The 16045-nt window shown below is 45.0% G+C and overlaps 1 protein-coding gene across 1 annotated transcript; it reads left to right on the forward strand.

Annotated features, from left to right (window-relative positions):
• Positions 1-14600: 14600 nt before the first annotated feature.
• ier3 (immediate early response 3) lies at positions 14601-15783 on the forward strand. Its single transcript, XM_051951271.1, has one exon. The coding sequence runs from the start codon at positions 14848-14850 to the stop codon at positions 15376-15378; it is 531 nt and encodes a 176-aa protein (XP_051807231.1). The 5' UTR covers positions 14601-14847; the 3' UTR covers positions 15379-15783.
• Positions 15784-16045: the final 262 nt, after the last annotated feature.

Below are 16045 nucleotides of genomic sequence, written 5' to 3' on the forward strand. Positions count from 1 at the left end.
CACCACACACGGCTATAATAAAGAACAGTGAACAGCAACTGAAAACGGTGACAGAAAACAACCTAACACAGCAAGTGACAACAATAAAACTGAAAGCAACTACAGAAAATAGAAAACAACCACTGAAAACTGCTGCAGAAAGCACTAAAACAACTGAAATCAGCTGAAAACCACGATGTTTCTAACAAACATGTTGTTGTGCCTAAAACACAAACAGTGACTGAAAACTGTGAACAGCAACTAGAAAAGGTGACTGCAGCTACGTGTCCACTAGATCAGTGTTTTTCCTGCATGTAAACGCATCACATCTGAGAACCGCCCTCATGGTGGGCGGTCACTAGTGGACCACCAGGAGGTCACATGACAGCTTCAGTCCAGTAGATGAGTCGGACCAACATGGCGGCTCGGCCACAAACGTTCTCTTTATTTCGAAAACAAGTCAGCGTGAAGTATTTCTGAAAGCATTTGAGGCAAGAAATAATCCGTGCAGCAGCTGAATCTGTCCTCGTTGTAGTTCAACTACGGCTAGTTTAGACGTTTGACCAAAGTTTCACGATGCGTCAGATCTCCACAGCTGCATCGAACTTTCATAAAGTAGAAATCAAGTCAAAGAGAAGCAAGACAACAAGAAGACACAAAATGGAGGCTCCTACTTCATGCAAATTTGATGTGGCATCGCAAAGCTTTCGTCAAACATCTAAACTAGCCATCTGTGAACCAGTCATTTTGCATCTTCTTGTTAGCCTAGCCATGCTAAACCCATGTTTCTGACGGCACAAGGGTCTAGGACCGCTCGATAGGGAGGGAGGCGGGCTAAAAGGTTGTCTATCAAATCCCTCTGCAGCAATTGGGTAGGTATACAACCAATCAGCACAACGAATAGGCTGACGTACTTCCTAGAGTGCCGGCGGATTGTGGCTAAGTCCCATTAGCTTCCCAACCAGCGGAGCCAACTGGTATATTAAGGATTTGCCATATCCCGTCGGCATAAGTCCAAATACGTCTTTCTTCTCAATGAAACACTTCAGTGCCGTCCTTTGTTTATCTTTCAAGTTGAATTTTAGCTTCAAATCTTTAAGGGCTGTGGCCAAAGCCGAGTCGAAAGATAACTGTTTATTGTGCTCCGGTTGTTTCTGTCAGAATCGTCGCGCCTCTGTCGTCACTTAGTTACGCCCGCCTTCTGACTCTACACTTCATGGTGATTCGTCCGGCCAGTTTTAGGAGAATCCAACCTCGAGCCTTATGGAGGGTAACTAGACCCACCCTGGCAGAGAATTAAATTCGTTGCCGTGGGTTGTCTAGCGCGGCTAGGCTATCTTCTTGTGGTTGTTTTGTGTCTCTTGTCATTTTGTGTCTCTTTGTGATTGTTTTCTATGTCTTTGTTATTGTTTTGTTTCTCTTTGACTTGACTTCTACTTTATGCAAATTTGGTGCGAAGCTCCAACGCATCGCGAAACTTTGGTCAAACGTCTAAACTCGCCGTCAGTGAAGTAAAACGAGGCCAGATTCGGGTGCTGCACAGATTATTTCTTTGCTCAAATGCTTTCGGAAAAAATTTTCACTCAAGATTTTTTGTAATAAAAATGTTTGTGGCCAAGCTGCCATGTTTTCAGATGTGGTGCGTTTACATGTAGAAAAACCTGTTCTAATGGACATGTAGCTTTAGAACAAAAGTGAACACCAACAGCAGTAAACGGCTACAGAAAACACTCATAAAACGACTGAAAACAACTGAAAAGCATTTCCAAAGATAAACAACAAATAGTGATTTAAAAACGGTAAACAGTGACTAAAAACGGCACAGAAAAACGTTTTTAGTACAAATTCAGATCAGCCTTTATAGCAGATAAACAGTTAAATGAGCACAAACATCAGCGAGTGTCCAGAAACAAACATGTGACCTGGCAGTGGGAGGAGCCTGAGGCACTGGGAGGAGCCTATAACAGTGGGAGGAGCCTGAGGTCCAGTAGAGCTGCAGTAAAACGGTTCGTGTGATCACAAACCTCATTACACGGATCGGGCCGGACGCCGCTCCGACCTGCACGTAGGCCGGTTCACATGGCAACCAGCCAGCAGCTCGGCCAATCAGGGGGGGGGTCTTTGTTGGCGCCGACAGTGACCCACATCACATGGTGTCGCACTGAGAGAATGTGTTCGCTCTGATTAAACTCTGAGGGAAAGCATGAGGTCGGCGTTATAAACATGACTCAGCACAGTCGCTCTGTTACAGTAAACGTGGAAAACCTGGCATCAGCCTGAAAACGCTGACGTCATTTTAGTGTAGCAGACGAAGACTGGAAAGAAAACACATCTATGAAGTCTCAGAAGTTAGATTTTATTAAACGGATAGTTTAATGCTGCAAATATATCTGTGGGATTAGACAAGTAATGACAATGGAAAAGAAATGCTGATTGTGGAATCTTTAGGATAGTTGTGTGTCTCTTTGTGGTTGTTTTGCATCTTTTTGCTAAGTTTTGTGTCTCTTTGTGGTTGTTTTGCGTCTTAATGATGAAGTTTTGTGTCTCTTTGTGGTTATTTAGTGTCTCTCTACTGACGTTTTGCATCTCTTATCTGAAGTTTTGCGTGTCTTTGTGGTTGTTTTGCGTCTTAATGCTGAAATTTTGTGTCTCTGTTAAAGTTTTGTGTGTCTTTGCTGAAGTTTTGCGTGTCTCTGCAGCGTGTCGTTGCTGCGTGTCTTTGCTGCGTGTCTCTGCTGCGTGTCGTTGCTGCGTGTCTCTGCTGCGTGTCTCTGCTGCGTGTCTCTGCTGCGTGTCGTTGCTGCGTGTCGTTGCTGCGTGTCGTTGCTGCGTGTCGTTGCTGCGTGTCTTTGCTGCGTGTCTCTGCTGCGTGTCGTTGCTGCGTGTCTCTGCTGCGTGTCGTTGCTGCGTGTCTCTGCTGCGTGTCTCTGCTGCGTGTCGTTGCTGCGTGTCGTTGCTGCGTGTCGTTGCTGCGTGTCGTTGCTGCGTGTCTTTGCTGCGTGTCTCTGCTGCGTGTCGTTGCTGCGTGTCTCTGCTGCGTGTCGTTGCTGCGTGTCTCTGCTGCGTGTCTCTGCTGCGTGTCGTTGCTGCGTGTCTCTGCTGCGTGTCTCTGCTGCGTGTCGTTGCTGCGTGTCTCTGCTGCGTGTCTCTGCTGCGTGTCTCTGCTGCGTGTCGTTGCTGCGTGTCGTTGCTGCGTGTCGTTGCTGCGTGTCGTTGCTGCGTGTCGTTGCTGCGTGTCTTTGCTGCGTGTCTCTGCTGCGTGTCGTTGCTGCGTGTCTCTGCTGCGTGTCGTTGCTGCGTGTCTCTGCTGCGTGTCTCTGCTGCGTGTCGTTGCTGCGTGTCGTTGCTGCCTGTCATTGCTGCGTGTCTCTGCTGCGTGTCGTTGCTGCGTGTCTCTGCTGCGTGTCTCTGCTGCGTGTCGTTGCTGCGTGTCTCTGCTGCCTGTCATTGCTGCGTGTCTCTGCTGCGTGTCGTTGCTGCGTGTCGTTGCTGCGTGTCGTTGCTGCGTGTCGTTGCTGCGTGTCTTTGCTGCGTGTCTCTGCTGCGTGTCGTTGCTGCGTGTCTCTGCTGCGTGTCGTTGCTGCGTGTCTCTGCTGCGTGTCGTTGCTGCGTGTCTCTGCTGCGTGTCGTTGCTGCGTGTCGTTGCTGCGTGTCTCTGCTGCGTGTCGTTGCTGCGTGCCGTTGCTGCGTGTCGTTGCTGCGTGTCTCTGCTGCGTGTCTCTGCTGCGTGTCTCTGCTGCGTGTCTCTGCTGCGTGTCGTTGCTGCGTGTCTCTGCTGCGTGTCGTTGCTGCGTGTCTCTGCTGCGTGTCGTTGCTGCGTGTCTCTGCTGCGTGTCTTTGCTGCGTGTCTCTGCTGCGTGTCTCTGCTGCGTGTCTCTGCTGCGTGTCGTTGCTGCGTGTCTCTGCTGCGTGTCGTTGCTGCGTGTCTCTGCTGCGTGTCTCTGCAGCGTGTCGTTGCTGCGTGTCTCTGCTGCGTGTCGTTGCTGCGTGTCTCTGCTGCGTGTCTCTGCAGCGTGTCGTTACTGCGTGTCTTTGCTGCGTGTCTCTGCTGCGTGTCTCTGCTGCGTGTCGTTGCTGCGTGTCTCTGCTGCGTGTCGTTGCTGCGTGTCTCTGCTGCGTGTCGTTGCTGCGTGTCGTTGCTGCGTGTCTCTGCTGCGTGTCGTTGCTGCGTGTCTCTGCTGCGTGTCGTTGCTGCGTGTCTCTGCTGCGTGTCGTTGCTGCGTGTCGTTGCTGCGTGTCTCTGCTGCGTGTCGTTGCTGCGTGTCTCTGCTGCGTGTCTCTGCAGCGTGTCGTTGCTGCGTGTCTTTGCTGCGTGTCTCTGCTGCGTGTCTCTGCTGCATGTCGTTGCTGCGTGTCTCTGCTGCGTGTCGTTGCTGCGTGTCTCTGCTGCGTGTCGTTGCTGCGTGTCGTTGCTGCGTGTCTCTGCTGCGTGTCGTTGCTGCGTGTCTCTGCTGCGTGTCGTTGCTGCGTGTCTCTGCTGCGTGTCGTTGCTGCGTGTCTCTGCTGCGTGTCGTTGCTGCGTGTCGTTGCTGCGTGTCTCTGCTGCGTGTCGTTGCTGCATGTCTCTGCTGCGTGTCTCTGCTGCGTGTCGTTGCTGCGTGTCGTTGCTGCGTGTCTCTGCTGCGTGTCGTTGCTGCGTGTCGTTGCTGCATGTCTCTGCTGCGTGTCGTTGCTGCGTGTCGTTGCTGCGTGTCGTTGCTGCGTGTCTCTGCTGCGTGTCGTTGCTGCGTGTCGTTGCTGCGTGTCGTTGCTGCGTGTCTCTGCTGCGTGTCGTTGCTGCGTGTCTCTGCTGCGTGTCTCTGCTGCGTGTCGTTGCTGCGTGTCTCTGCTGCGTGTCGTTGCTGCGTGTCTCTGCTGCGTGTCGTTGCTGCGTGTCTCTGCTGCGTGTCGTTGCTGCGTGTCGTTGCTGCGTGTCTCTGCTGCGTGTCGTTGCTGCGTGTCTCTGCTGCGTGTCGTTGCTGCGTGTCTCTGCTGCGTGTCGTTGCTGCGTGTCGTTGCTGCGTGTCTCTGCTGCGTGTCGTTGCTGCGTGTCTCTGCTGCGTGTCTCTGCAGCGTGTCGTTGCTGCGTGTCTTTGCTGCGTGTCTCTGCTGCGTGTCTCTGCTGCGTGTCGTTGCTGCGTGTCTCTGCTGCGTGTCGTTGCTGCGTGTCTCTGCTGCGTGTCGTTGCTGCGTGTCGTTGCTGCGTGTCTCTGCTGCGTGTCGTTGCTGCGTGTCTCTGCTGCGTGTCGTTGCTGCGTGTCTCTGCTGCGTGTCGTTGCTGCGTGTCTCTGCTGCGTGTCGTTGCTGCGTGTCGTTGCTGCGTGTCTCTGCTGCGTGTCGTTGCTGCGTGTCTCTGCTGCGTGTCTCTGCTGCGTGTCTCTGCTGCGTGTCGTTGCTGCGTGTCGTTGCTGCGTGTCTCTGCTGCGTGTCGTTGCTGCGTGTCGTTGCTGCGTGTCTCTGCTGCGTGTCGTTGCTGCGTGTCGTTGCTGCGTGTCGTTGCTGCGTGTCTCTGCTGCGTGTCGTTGCTGCGTGTCGTTGCTGCGTGTCGTTGCTGCGTGTCTCTGCTGCGTGTCGTTGCTGCGTGTCGTTGCTGCGTGTCTCTGCTGCGTGTCTTTGCTGCGTGTCTCTGCTGCGTGTCTCTGCTGCGTGTCTCTGCTGCGTGTCGTTGCTGCGTGTCTCTGCTGCGTGTCGTTGCTGCGTGTCTCTGCTGCGTGTCTCTGCAGCGTGTCGTTGCTGCGTGTCTTTGCTGCGTGTCTCTGCTGCGTGTCTCTGCTGCGTGTCGTTGCTGCGTGTCTCTGCTGCGTGTCGTTGCTGCGTGTCGTTGCTGCGTGTCGTTGCTGCGTGTCGTTGCTGCGTGTCTCTGCTGCGTGTCGTTGCTGCGTGTCTCTGCTGCGTGTCGTTGCTGCGTGTCGTTGCTGCGTGTCTCTGCTGCGTGTCGTTGCTGCGTGTCTCTGCTGCGTGTCGTTGCTGCGTGTCTCTGCTGCGTGTCTCTGCTGCGTGTCTCTGCTGCGTGTCGTTGCTGCGTGTCTCTGCTGCGTGTCTCTGCTGCGTGTCTCTGCTGCGTGTCGTTGCTGCGTGTCTCTGCTGCGTGTCTTTGCTGCGTGTCTCTGCTGCGTGTCTCTGCTGCGTGTCTCTGCTGCGTGTCGTTGCTGCGTGTCTCTGCTGCGTGTCGTTGCTGCGTGTCGTTGCTGCGTGTCGTTGCTGCGTGTCTCTGCTGCGTGTCTCTGCTGCGTGTCTCTGCTGCGTGTCGTTGCTGCGTGTCTCTGCTGCGTGTCTCTGCTGCGTGTCTCTGCTGCGTGTCGTTGCTGCGTGTCTCTGCTGCGTGTCTCTGCTGCGTGTCTCTGCTGCGTGTCTCTGCTGCGTGTCGTTGCTGCGTGTCTCTGCTGCGTGTCTCTGCTGCGTGTCTCTGCTGCGTGTCGTTGCTGCGTGTCTCTGCTGCGTGTCTCTGCTGCGTGTCGTTGCTGCGTGTCGTTGCAGCGTGTCTCTGCTGCGTGTCGTTGCTGCGTGTCTCTGCTGCGTGTCTCTGCTGCGTGTCTCTGCTGCGTGTCTCTGCTGCGTGTCTCTGCTGCGTGTCGTTGCTGCGTGTCTTTGCTGCGTGTCTCTTTCCAGTTGCTTCACTTCTCTTTTTTGGTGTGGTGGGAACTCCCCAGACCGTCGTCCTGCTGCTGTCCTCACACGGAGGTTCACCAGTTTGTCATCATCAGTCACAGTTTCAGTGTCAGTTTGTTTGTTTTGAAGTCATCTCCAACTCATCGCGTCTTCTGATGAAACTCCAGAAATGTGTAGCGTCATTTCACTGGACCTGAACTCTGATTCAACGCATCACAGCATGAGGTCGGCGTTACAAACATGACTCAGCTCTTTTAGACAGTGAAAACGGTGGAGGTCAGTTACAGAAAAAGTGGAAAATGTGAAGAGAGTGGAGGCTGAGAGGAGCTGGACGTTATTTTACCGTCTCAGTGGGAAAGGAAAAGGAAAATGAGCGCCTTTGAAATAATGTGTGGCAGCGTTTAGACGTTTGTTCTGAGAAGTCCTGATTCAGAGCGGAAACAAACGTTCAAACCCGTGAATCAAAGTCGCCGTCTGGAGACGCGTCCTCCCTCATCCAGCTTTACCTCTTTTTCTTCTAGGGGTTGAAGTTTTCTTTAGTTGTTCAGAACTATTCGAGGTCTTAAACATGAATCCTCCCAGACGTCCTGTTAGACCTGGAGGCAGTTAAAGGTTAAAAAACGGTACAAAAACACCTGTTGTAGGATAAAAAGGCCTCATGGTTTAGTGTGTCTCATTTTTGTTATTTTGTGTTTCTTTGAAGTCATTTTATGTCTTATTGTGGTCATTTTGTGCCTCTTTGAGTTGTTTTGTGTCTTTGTGGTTGTTTTGTGCATTTTTCCTTCATTTTGTGTCTCCTCCTGGTTGCTTTGTGTCTATTTGTGTAGTTTTGCATCTCTTTTTAGTCATTTTGTGTCTCTTTCATTCCATTTTGCATCTCTCTGTGGTTGTTTTGCATCTCTTTGTGGTTGTTTTGCGTCTCTTTGTGGTTGTTTTGCGTCTCTTTGTGGTTGTTTTGTGTCTCTGTGGTTGTTTTGTGTCTCTGTGGTTGTTTTGCATCTCTTTGTGGTTGTTTTGTGTCTCTGTGGTTGTTTTGCATCTCTTTGTGGTTGTTTTGCGTCTCTTTGTGGTTGTTTTGCGTCTCTTTGTGGTTGTTTTGCGTCTCTCTGTGGTTGTTTTGCGTCTCTTTGTGGTTGTTTTGAGTCTCCTTGTGGTTGTTTTGCATCTCTTTGTGGTTGTTTTGCAAATCTTTATGTATTTTTCTGTCTCTTTGCAGTCATTTTGTGTCTCTTTGATTCGATTTTGCGTCTCTGTGGTTGTTTTGTGTCTCTTTGTGGTTGTTTTGCGTCTCTGTATGTATTTTTGTGTCTCTTTGCAGTCATTTTGTGTCTCTATGTAATTCTTTTTGGCCCCACATGTTGCTTTTGTGCAGTAAAATGCGTTTAACTTCAGGGTAAAGAGGAGGCTTTGTTGTTGTTGTTGGGATGCAGGTGGAACTGTGTGTCGGTGTTGTGTAATCGTTGTGTACGTGCAGCAGCTGATGGGTGAAACCGGGTGTCAGATGTGACGGATTCTCAGGAACTCAATGAGTCTCTCCAAACATGATGCAACAATCAGTCAACAAACTACCAGGAAATTTATTTTATCAGGTTGGTAACGGTTTTCTGCAGTTTGCCAAAAGATTGAACATTTTGTATGTCTTTCTGGAGTTGTGTGTCTGTGGTCATTTTATGTCTCTTTTCTGATGTTTGTCCCCATTTGTGGTTGTTTTGCAATTGTTTTTGATGGTTCTGCATGTATTCGTAGTCATTTTGTGTGTCTTTTCAGATGTTTTGAATCCATTGTTGCTTGTTTTGTGTCATTTTGTGGTCTGGTTGCAGCTCACTGTGCTGGTTTTGTGTCTCTTTGTGATCATTTCGCATCTGTCTAATGACATTTGGCATCCATTTCTGGTTTTGTATCATTGTGTAGCTGGCTGACATTTGTTTGTGGTCATTTTGTGTATATTTTCTGACGTTTTGCATCTTTTTGCAGTCATTTTGTGTGCATTTGCTGATGTTTGGCATCTATTTGTGGTCGTTTTGTGTCTGTTTTCCAATATTTATGTCTTAATGTAATAATTTTTGTGTCTCTTTTCTGATGTTTTGCGTCTGTTTGTAGTTGTTTTGTGCCATTTTGTGGTCCAGTCATATCTCATTGTGGTGGTTTTGTGTCTTTTTGTGATCATGTTTGCTGACATTTGGCATCTATTTGTGGTTTTATATCATTGTGTGGTTGTTTGGCATTTGTTTGTGGTCATTTTGTGTATCTTTTCTGACGTTTTGCATCTATTTGTGGTCGTTTTGTGCCTTTTTGTGGTCCGGTCATATCTCATTGTGGTGGTTTTGCGTCTTTTTGCAGTCATTGTGTCCGTTTGCTGATGTTTGGCATCTACTTGTGGTCGTTGTGCATCTATATGGGATCATTTTGTGGTTGTTTTGCATCTATTTGTGGTCATTTTGTGTCTCTTTTCCAACATTTATATCTTTATGCAGTCATTTTTGTCTCTTTGCTGATGTTTGGCATCTATTTGTTGTCGTTTTGTATCATTTTGTGTTTGTTTTTTGTTGTTTTCCATCTCTTTGTGGTCATTTTTAATGTCTTTGTTCATGTTTTGCATCTTTTTGTGGATGTTTTGTGCCTGTTTTCTAACATTCACATCTTTATTCTGTCATTTCTTTTTTCTTTGTGTAGTTTTTGTGTCTCTTTGTTGTTGTTTTGTGTCTTTTTAGAGTTTCTGCTCATCTAGAAAACAGACTAATAACCACATGATCTTCTAATATTATGACATAATGCACAGAAGACATCCAACCAGCCATGAAGTCATCGATTCTGAACGGTAAAACGATGAAGCAGACGGCAGAAAGTGATTTCCATGCGGCCCCTGTACAGTCTGTGGAGCTTCGGTTGTTGCGTTACCGCTAGCAAAACTCAGATTTATGTCGTGACTTTTCAGGAACAAACACAGTCTGAGCTGCCAGCAGAGAATTCTGGGTATCTGAGGGTTGATCAACAGGTCAGTTCTGCTTTCAGTCGGTTTAAATCTGCCCCAGGCGGTGAGTCGACTCGCTGCCGTATTTGGAAACGAACATGAAGGAATCTGTCAGGCTGCCGACAGGAGAAAGTGTTGGTGACACAGATGTGAGCAGCCAGAGGTTCTACAGGTCCGGACACGAAGGCTTAGAGGCTCCTTTAGAGCGCTCAACTCCAAACTTAAACAAGTATTTAAAAAAAACTAAAAAAAAATCAACATTAAAACCTTTCAGCGTCTCATTTGTGTCTCTTGACGTCTTTTTGTGTTTCTGTCGTTCTTTAGTGTGTCTTTGTGGTTGTTTTGTGTCTGTTTTCTAACATTCCCATCTGTGTGCAGTCATTTTTGCATCTTTATGTTGTGTCTCTTTGTGGTCATTTTGTGTTATTTTATGGTTGTATTGCATCTATTTTTGGTTATTTTGCGGGGGCTTTTTGGTGTTTTGTTATTGTTTTCTTACATTAACGTCTTAATGCAGTCATTCTATGTGTCTTTATGTAGTTTTGGGTCTATTTTTGGTCATTTTGGGTCTTTTTGTGGTCGGGTTGCATCTCATAGTGGTGGTTTTGCTTCTATTCATGGTAATTTTGTGTGGTTTTGTGGTCATTTTGTGTCATTTTATGGTCAGGTTGCATCTATTTTTGGTTATTTTGTGGGGCTTTTGTGGCTGTTTTGTATCTTTTTGTGTTTGTTTTTGGTGTTTTGTTCTTGTTGTCTTACATTAACATCTTAATGCAGTCATTCTATGTGTCTTTATGTAGTTTTGTGTCTGTTTTTGGGTCTTTTTGTGGTCGGGTTGCGTCTCATGGTGGTGGTTTTGCTTCTATTCATGGTAATTTTGTGTCGTTTTGTGATCATTTTGTGCATGTTTTCTTACATTTACATCTTTATGGGGTTGTTTTATGCATTTTTCTTTAGTTTTGTGTCTATTTGTGGTCATGTTATGGTTGTATTGCATCTATTTTTGGTTATTTTGTGGGGCTTTTGTGGCTGTTTTGTATGTTTTTGTGTTTGTTTGTGGTGTTTTGTTCTTGTTTTCTTACATTAACATCTTAATGCAGTCATTCTATGTGTCTTTATGTAGTTTTGGGTCTATTTTTGGTCATTTTGGGTCTTTTTGTGGTCGGGTTGCATCTCATAGTGGTGGTTTTGCTTCTATTCATGATCATTTTGTGTGGTTTTGTGGTCATTTTGTGTCATTTTATGGTCAGGTTGCATCTATTTGTGGTTATTTTGTGGGGCTTTTGTGGCTGTTTTGTATCTATTTGTGTTTGTTTGTGGTGTTTTGTTCTTGTTTTCTTACATTAACGTCTTAATGCAGTCATTCTATGTGTCTTTATGTAGTTTTGGGTCTATTTTTGGTCATTTTGGCTCTTTACATGGTGCTGGTTTTGCTTCTATTCATGGTAATTTTGTGTCGTTTTGTGATCATTTTGTGTCATTTTATGGTCAGGTTGCATCTATTTGTGGTTATTTTTGTGGGGCTTTTGTGGCTGTTTTGTATCATTTTGTGTTTGTTTGTGGTGTTTTGTTCTTGTTTTCTTACATTAACGTCTTAATGCAGTCATTCTATGTGTCTTTATGTAGTTTTGGGTCTATTTTTGGTCATTTCGGGTCTTTTTGTGGTGGTTTTGCTTCTATTCATAGTAGTTTTGTGTGGTTTTGTGATCATTTTTTGCATCTTTTTATGGTTGTTTTGTGCCTGTTTTCTTACATCCTTATGGGGTTGTTTTATGCGTTTTTCTGTAGTTTTGTGTCTGTTTGTGGTCGTTGGTGATGCTCTAACAGTGTTTCTGGAACAACCTTGAATCAGCTGAACTTTTGTGTTGAATTATTTTAACGTGGAAAACAAACCCGTCCATCAGTCAGCAGTAATGTCGGTTTTGGGACCAGAGCAGCAACAGTTTTTTATTTTTTTTTCGTCAGGCGTCTGAACTGGATTAATTTTAGGAACGTTTCTGGATTAAACCCGTATTGATTGCGACATAAATCAGAAATGCGGATGGACTCTTTGCAGGGCGACGTTTAAAATGTTTGTGATGCTTCTGATTGTTGAGATTCTTCCTGCTGAAGATCAGAAACGAGCTGCAGGAATGTAGAACAGAGCAAAGAGTTTCTACTGTAACAAGAATGTGAAGCACGCTGCCATCCCATAATGACATGAAGGAGGATGTTTAAATGAACTGCAGCTCATCTACAAACCCTCACATGTTTCTACACTCACATCCTGAGCTCTGCATGGAAAACCACCAAAAGTCCACGTTTAGAACAGAGATATTTTTAGATCAGAACTTCTGCTTTTCAGACGGAGGATTCTGATGAACGACTTCTGCTGCTAAAGACGATCTGAAAACAAAACGGCACGCAGCCTTTTCTAGGATTTACTCTCATTTCTGCCATTCACTTTATTATTTCTAATAAAAACAAAGAATAATGTGGATTCATTTATTTTGATTTCTGTGTATAAATCTAAATTATATTTATATATTTTGTGGCTTTTTAATGAAGTAAACTGTCATTTTTAAGGCCACAAAAAAACAAATAAATGTAAAAAATTCAGATTTTGATGGATGTGGACTTTATGCTGTAGAAAATGGATTTAAATTACAGAAAAAACTCTTGTTTGATGAGTTTTTCTGATTTTTTTCAAGGTAAATCCAATAATTTTACACTCGGACTGATTGTTTTCAGTCAAATATTCAGATTTTTCAGTAAAGTTTCCTGTAAAAATGAAACATTCTGACACTTTGAGATCAAATTAGTCGTTTTTTCTGCACTATTAAACCTGATTATTTGTATTCTAACATTATTTAATCATATTTAAAGGTCATTTCATCATTTTACACATTTAAACACCCTTTAACAAACATTAAAAAGCCTAAAAAATGCACATTGAACCGTGTAAACTGAATTTAATGATGTAGAATCAGTGTTTTTTTATAAATTGGATCCTTATTTTGCCGTCGTTTTGGATTAAAACAAACTAAAAACCTCCAAATAGTGAATTTAAAGTGAACGTTTGAACCTGGATCTGATCTTTAACGTCTCAATGAAAGTTTTTCTGTGACTAAAAAGGAAAAACCAGGAGGAAAGAAGAGCTTCTGCTTCTTCATCACTTCCTTCCTCTTTTTAAACTAAATTCTTTACAGGATTTTTCTAACTGTTGCTGCCAGTTTTTATTTTTAATCACATTTAAATACCAAAGTATTCTAGGAAATCATGAAGTCCTCTTCAGTTTCAGTATTTTACATCCACATTTATTGTTCTATTTCTTGTGTAATGATGTGAACTCTTTGATTTTATTATTTCTAATGAAGATGGTGAATAATGTAGATTTAAATCTTTTATTATTTCTCGTGTAAACGGTGTGTAATAATCTTTCAGTAAACATCTGCTCCTTCTCCAGAAGTTCTGCAGGAATCAACTTGTTGAGTTTCTGATAAAAACCTGATTTTACTTTTACTCTGCAGCGGCGCCTTTCACCTTAAAACCACAAATCAATCCGACGTTCAGCCGCTTTTCTCTCCTCATTTTCTGACTCTGCAGATTCAACACTCAGATTTTTTTTTTTTAACCCAGAATGAGTTTAAAAAGAGGAAGGAAGTGATAAAGAAGCAGAAGCTCTTCTTTCCTCCTGGTTTTTCCTTTTTAGTAACAGAAAAACTTTTATTGTGACGTTAAAGATCAGATCCAGGTTCAAACGTTCACTTTAAATTCACTGTTTGGAGGTTTTTTATGAATGTTTTAGTTTGTTTTAATCCAAAACGACGGCAAAAAAACGATCCAATTTATAAAAAACACTGATTCTACATCATTAAATTCAGTTTACACGGTTCAATGTGTGTTTTTTAGGCGTTTTAATGTTTGTTAAAGGGTGTTTAAATGTGTAAAATGATGAAATTACCTTTAAATAATGTTAGAATACAAATAATCAGGTTTAATAGTGCAGAAAAATGCTGCTATTAGTGGAGTTTTGGGACATAATTTTGTGTAAAATTACTAATTTGATCTTAAAGTGTCAGAATATTTGGTTTTTACAGGAAACTTTACTGAAAAATCTGAATATTTGACTGAAAACAATCAGTCTGAGTGCAAAATTATTGGATTTACCTTGAAAAAATTATAAAAAGTCAACAAATACTAATTAAAATACATTTTTACAAACATTTATTTGTTCTTTAAGTCTTTTGTGGCCTTAAAATGAAGGTTTACTTCATTAAAATCCTCTTTATTCTACAGATATTTGCTGCTCTGTTGCCAAACTTGCATAAATATTCATCAGTTTTCCTCCGTGTTCTCATTTATTTTCCACATTTATTCAGAAACGTTCAGGTTTCAGTTTGCTGAGTGAAAATCAAACCGCTCTGAGGTCAACATGTGACTGTTTACTGTAAGCTTCATCACATGGAGGTGATTTTATTAGAAACAGAAACAAAAACATGTGATCAGGCTGGAAAAGAACCGAGATTTAAAACCGAGTTCAGGAGGAAACGGAATAAATCCACATTAAAGCTGAATGTTATTGTCCTATTTATGGTGTTTGAGGCTAAATGATTAAATTCAGGCTTTAAACAGGATCATTATGATGTTGTAAAGGAAGAGTTTAAACTCTGAACTACGACTGGAAACACTTTAAATCACATTCTTTGTTGAAATAAAAACTTCTGATTCCAGTTCTGTCATTAAAACTGACCTGGACTGTAGATTTACAGTGAATTTAAATGGATTTTGTAGTGAATTTACAGTGAGTTTTTACACTGAATTTTTGATGAATTTTTAGTGAGTTTGCAGAATTTTAATGAATTTTGTATGAATCTACAGTGAATTTAAATGTAACTTTGTGAATTTACAGTTTGTGGTGCAGTTTTAGTGAGTTTATAGAGAATGTTCAGTGACTTTGCTGTACGTTTCAGTGGGTTTACAGTGAGTTTTGTGGGTTTACAGTGAGTTTTTGTGTATTTTGGGTGAGTAATTGGTGCATTTCGGTGACTTTCCTTCCTCCTGCCTCCATCTCCTCCTCATGCTTCCACCGGGTGATTCAGCTCCTGTCCGGGCCTCATGAGTCCGTTTAAACCGCAGAAATGCAAATCTTCAGGTTCTTTTCGCGGTTGAGCAACAGGCAGTGACTCTCCTCCTTCTTCTGGGCGTTTCTCTAAAAACACAACCTGAGCTCCGACATAAAACTCTGCGTCCTGCTGAGCTCCGACATTCTGACTGCAGATCCGAGACAGAAACTCAGAAACTCCGCAGAAAAACACAAACAGACCGAGATGTACGCCCGATCCAGCTCCACGCTCACCGTCCAGGAGAGCTTCGCCTTCCCCCGGGTGGCCTCCCGCAGCACCGAGCCGGAGGTCTTCACCTTCGAGCGGATCCCGGCTCAGGCCACCGCGGTGCGATCCACGGTCCCCATCCGGCCCAAGAAGCGCTGCACCCGGGTCATGTACCCCGCCAAGGTCCGCATGCACCTCCCGCCCCCGGAGAAGAACCAGGCCAAGCGCTGGCTGCTGATTCTGTGTCTGGTGGTCCTGTGGCAGATCTACACCGAGGAGCCCTGCACCGACGCCCCGCTGGCGGCCACCGACGGCCCGGTGGGAGACTACCAGGGCTTCCCCTTCCAGTCCCCGGAGGAGCCGCTGAGCTCCGCCCCGCTGAGCCGCTGCGAGGACGGAGAGATGATCCAGAACACCTGCCCTCTGCCCGGCCAGGAGTCCGACAGCAGCCGGGCCTTCGAGCAGAGCGCCGGGAAGAGCTACATGGTGGCCCTGCTGGTCTACCACCGGCTGGGCAGCGACAACTGAGCCTCCCGGTACCGGCTGGACTCTGAGCCCGGATGGGCTCCAACAACACTAACGAGCTCCGGAGAGCAGCGGGGCGTCCTGCGAGGCGCATCCGGGGAAGGAGCTCCATGCGTCGGCTAGTCTCAGCCAGCAGCCCCGTGGAGGACCTGGAGGACTTCCCGGAGGAACTCCTGGAGAACCGGCAGGCTGAACCCGGACAGACAGAACTTCAGAACTGTGAAGAGAAAAACTGAAACTTGAACTTTGATGAAACTTGAACTGAGGAGTGATTTCCACTCAAAGGAACTAAAACCTGAAAACAAACTGACTGTTGATGCTGTTTAATGTTTATTTAGTTATTTATTCTGTTATTTGCTATTTATTGAATAATAATAATAATAATTTTTAATAAAATGTTGAAAAGAAGTCACTGTTTCCTGCCTTTTCACTGTTTTTTGGGTCTTTTCATTCATTTAATCACCTCCTGATTTCTGCATGTTCAATAATTAATCATCATTTAAACATTCAGTGCAAGAATTTAGGGGAAAGAGTGCAAAAACTGCCTTTAACAAATGTAAATCCATGCCTCTATGCCCTGGAGGGATGGATTTAGTAAATTCTCTGAGGCTATGAGTTTCTGCAGATGGGAAAATGAAAGTCTGCTGTGAAATGACAGAAAGAAAATCCG

The sequence above is a fragment of the Acanthochromis polyacanthus genome, chromosome 7 (assembly GCF_021347895.1).
Source record: "Acanthochromis polyacanthus isolate Apoly-LR-REF ecotype Palm Island chromosome 7, KAUST_Apoly_ChrSc, whole genome shotgun sequence".
Taxonomy (NCBI): Eukaryota; Metazoa; Chordata; class Actinopteri; family Pomacentridae; genus Acanthochromis; species Acanthochromis polyacanthus.